Source organism: Varanus komodoensis, unplaced genomic scaffold, assembly GCF_004798865.1.
Source record: "Varanus komodoensis strain SLA01 unplaced genomic scaffold, ASM479886v1 scaffold1, whole genome shotgun sequence".
Taxonomy (NCBI): Eukaryota; Metazoa; Chordata; class Lepidosauria; order Squamata; family Varanidae; genus Varanus; species Varanus komodoensis.
In genome coordinates, this window is record NW_025335268.1 from 89,800,909 (window position 1) to 89,805,113 (window position 4,205).

Consider the following 4,205-nt stretch of genomic DNA (forward strand, 5'->3'; position numbering starts at 1 on the left):
AGTGCTGGATGGTAAAATATAGATATATAGATATATATAACACAGCTAAATCTTGTTTTTTTAATGTGCAAAAAAAGGAAATCATTAAGTCAGAATACTTCCAGGATTTTAGGAATTCAAGTCCGATTAACATCCGATCATATATAAACTCATAGACATTAAGGTAATAACTTAAAGAAATCAAAGGATGTTTAGCCTTTTCGCCAAGAAAAGTTTGACACATTTACAATTCTTACAAGTTTTGGGTGCCTTTTAGCCCCAAGTGCAGAAAGAAAGAAAGAAAGAAAGAAAGAAAGAAAGAAAGAAAGAAAGACCTTTTTGTGTAGGGGTTTTTGTTTTTGGATTGGACTACAAAGTCTTGGAGCTCCCCACCCCCCTCCCTCAAAAAGAAACAGAAGAAAGAAAAAAAAGAAAAAGTCTGCAAAGTCTTCCCCGGGTGACGTGAGGTCCCCAGGGCATCTCTCCCGAGCTTTCGCTTAGGCTTTTACAAATCTTTGTTTCTGGAGTCTTGTATGTTACATGCACCGCGTACGGCTTCCGCTTCCATCCACCGAGCCAGAGACCTGGCCGAGTGCGGGTTCCGTCCTGCCGCCTGCGAGAACCGCGTGTGGTGTTGGGGCTGTCAATGGGAGTTAGTCTGCCTGCGTGTTACATGGCTGTGGCGTGCGCTGAAGAATAGGGGTCTATTCCAGTTTTGGTCATGCCTGGGAATAATATGTAGGCGACTGGAGGCTGCAAACTGGAGGCAGACCAAGCCGTACAGTTACAGGGCACCACGTAGCCCGGGTTGGTCGGCGACGGGTGAGTGTGAGTGTGCTGGCTGGGGCAACTCAAGGTGCCAAAGGCCCCGTTCTGGTATCCCAAGGTGGAGGCGTAGGGCAGGGTGCTGGTGGCTAAGGTGTGGGGCACCTCCGTCATCTTCTGGATGGCGCTGGAGCTGAACTGGCTGGGGTCAAGTAACGAGTAAGGTGCGGAGGTGGGGGGCAGGAAGGCCCGCGCCTTCTCCGGGGAGCTGAGCAGAGAGTCCGTGGCTGCCACGGGGAGCCCTGCCGCCTTTAGGGGGTCAGTGTCTCCGAGGTAAGGCAAGGGGAAGACATACCTGTCCTTCTTGAGCAGGTTCTTGGGCTTTCGGCGGGGCCGGTACTTGTAGTCGGGGTGCTCCTTCATGTGCTGCGCGCGCAGGCGCTTGGCTTCGTCGATGTAAGGGCGCTTCTCGGCCTCCGACAGCAGCTTCCACTCGGCCCCGAGGCGCTTGCTTATCTCCGAGTTGTGCATTTTAGGGTTCTCCTGGGCCATCTTCCGACGCTGGCCCCGGGACCACACCATGAAGGCGTTCATGGGTCGCTTGATGTGGTCGGAGGGCTTGGACATGGTGGCGCTGGTGGAGGTCGAGTGCCGGGCGGACGCCTCGTGGAGCAGCCCCGCCACCGCCGCCGCCCGCAGCAGCCCCGCTCACCTGGCTCCGCTTCTCCTCCTCCTCCTCCTCCTCCCGCCGCCGCTGCCGCTGCCTTCCAGCCAAGGCGAGGCGCCCCTCCGGCTCTCAGCTGATCATACCAGTTCTCCGAGCGCTCCACTCCGCGGCGAGGCGCCTTGATGGACGGCGGGCGGACGGGCGGGGCGCGCCGGGAGCGGGCGGGGAGGGCGAGGCGCCCGGGCAGCGAGGAGGCCACCTGCCGTCCGGCGCGCCTGTCCAGGGGGAGCTCTCCTGAGGGTCGCCGCGTCCTTCGGGGAGCCGGTGCGCGGCGCGGCTCGGCCGGCCAGGGAGTGCGGCGACGGCGCGGACTCGGAGCCAAAAGCGGGGAGGTTCAAAGGCGAGGCGGTCCGGGACGGCGCGCGAGCTGACGGAGCGGCGGCAGGGCGTTCACTCCCGAACCGCGGCGCCCAATCAGCGGCCAGAGCGGAGGCAGCCGGGGAACGGGCGCCTCCGCGACGGGGAGAGCGGAGCGGAGCAGAGGAGGGGGCGGCGAGGCGGGCGCGGGGGAAGCAGAAATCACTAAAGACACAGGATTAAAGGGGACGCTTTTGTTAGACGGCGCGCTAATAGCGGCAGCCAATAAAACTCCGCACGCCCCCTCGTTTTGGGGCGGAGTGGAGGGGGGGGCGGCGGGGGGAAGGCACGGGCTGGATTGTAATCCTCTCGCAGCGCGGGGTGGGGGAAGCGGGCGCGAGTTTATCAATGGGGCAGCGACCTGGGCCAAGGGCAAGCGAGCCGTCTGTCTCCCGTCTCGGACTGCCGCGCGAGTGCGGGTGGGGGCAGGACGCGCGCGACAGGTCGTGAGAGTGCGGTCGCTTCCGCGAGCACGCGTGAGGAGACGTGCGTGGAGGCAACCACGCGTCCCCAGCCTCCCTCCCTCTGTTCCACGCACGCACACGCACCCGGCAGGGTCGGAGGCCGGGCCGAGCCCGGGCACGCAGGAGCCGACCTGGGGAGACGGGCCGAGCTGGGTGGGGACGAGGCTTGATAGCTATTCACCCAGAAGACCAAGGGCGGGCAGTGGCGAGGGGGGGGGGGCGTTGAGACCAACGCTTCCAGGGCTATTTTTTGGAAGGTCCAGGGCTGAGTGAAGCCGGAGGGAGGAAGACGCAAAGAGCACCCAGGAGAGAAACGCGGTTCCTGACTCGAGCGAACCAGATCAACGCGGGTGGATAACATCTGCAGGGCACGGTCCCGACGGGGCGAAGCCCTTCGTCCCACACTTTCCCGATGTCATTTTGTGATGCGCGCCTGTTCTTTCCCGTTACTCCCAGTCTGGCCCTGCCCCCTCCACTTCTTTCTCTTCCTGTCCTGGGGGGTTTGTTGTTGTTTTCTAACTATTAAAGATTGGCTTCTGAAGAGGACCAAATACCCACAGGAGCCCTCCCTCCTCCACTGCACGCCTGCTTTCTTTGAATAATTGCTGCCTGACGCAAAATGCCCTTGAGGGAAATATTTATTAAATGGAAACCATTTGCCTCGAATCCCTAAAGGGACCGGGTTTTTTAAGGGCGTCGTGGCTTTGTGCACCTGCCTGGTTGAAAACTGGTCCAACATCAGCTTGCTCTCCTCGCCCCCCCCGCGCCCCCCCCGGCTCTGGCAACCCAGCTACAACAACGTCCTCGCCGTCCCCACCACGCGCTTCACTTTTTAACCGTCTCTTTCCGAAAAACGCGTCACGACCCAAGAACCACCTGGCTGGCTTCGGTGGTTTTGCAGCTCTGCGTCTTGGATACCTTTTGGATCTTACAAAAATACTTTTAAAAAGATTTGGGGCTCATCTCGATCCTCTTCCAGGAGCAGCCGCTTGCATTTACCCCATACATTTAAAGGCACGCCAGGTATTTTTGGACCGTGATTAAAGCTGTTAAGATGCAAATGTAGCAGCTTGCCTTCGAATTTTTTATTCCAATCAAGTACGGGAGAGAAAAAAAATAAATAAAACCAAGCAAACCCTATATTTCACTATGCCCCGTGGCGATACACGCTCATACATACAGATGTAATAAAGCTTTATGATTTGCAGCAGCTTGTAAGGGACGTGTGGGGGGCTCACTCATTTTCTTTCCTCTCACTTGTTATTGGAAGTCAGACAAAATTCAGTTTGCCACCCAATTCTCTTCTTCTCACCTGCACTGATTCCTCGACAAATTGATTTCCTCGAACTTCAGCAATGTGGAAGGAGGATTTCAAGTCTTGTCTCCTCTTCGGGCATCCCAGCCACTCCACCCGGCCCTCCCTCGTTCATTTCGATGGGGCTCCGGAGTCCTTGCCCGGACTCTTCCCTCTCACCGACTTCCTCTCTCCAGCTTTCTAATTATTGCAGTCTGAGAGCCTAAATCGCAGAAAGGCTTTTGTTTGTTTGTTTTAGGCTAGGAAGTAGAAGCAGCAAAAGGCTGAGAGCTCTTGGCAACGGAGCAGGTAATAGATCGGAAATATTCTCAAAGCACCAATCATTTTTCAGCCCGATACATTTTTCCTCCTCCGCCCGGGGCCCTCCACATTTATTCCCCACGGTATATTTAGAGGTTATATACACACTGCATGAGTAGCTGGGTTCATGCATATGTAAGGAATTTACATTTTGCCATGTGCGTATTGGTATGTCTGCCTGGAAAAGAATCGCCCCCGTTCTGTTTCCCCAGCACGCGCGCGCGCGCACCTTTATCCAAACGGAATCGTCTGATAAATATGATACGAAAGAAAGGAGTTTTTAATGATTATCCATCTT

At 56.6% G+C, this 4,205-nt stretch overlaps 1 protein-coding gene across 1 annotated transcript; it reads right to left on the reverse strand.

Moving 5' to 3' along the window:
- Positions 1–648: 648 nt before the first annotated feature.
- On the reverse strand, positions 649–3,775 carry SOX14 (SRY-box transcription factor 14). The gene is made up of 2 exons (XM_044449925.1): positions 3,723–3,775; positions 649–1,381 (listed from the first exon to the last, which is right to left on the reverse strand). Exon 2 carries the CDS (start codon positions 1,369–1,371, stop codon positions 649–651), a length of 723 nt encoding a protein of 240 aa, XP_044305860.1. The 5' UTR covers positions 1,372–1,381; positions 3,723–3,775.
- Between the last annotated feature and the right edge of the window lie 430 nt (positions 3,776–4,205).

What these genes read in the sequence shown, in the direction of transcription:
- SOX14 (XM_044449925.1), bottom strand. Translation starts at nt 1,371, where the DNA reads ATGTCCAAGCCCTCCGACCACATCAAGCGACCCATGAACGCCTTCATG.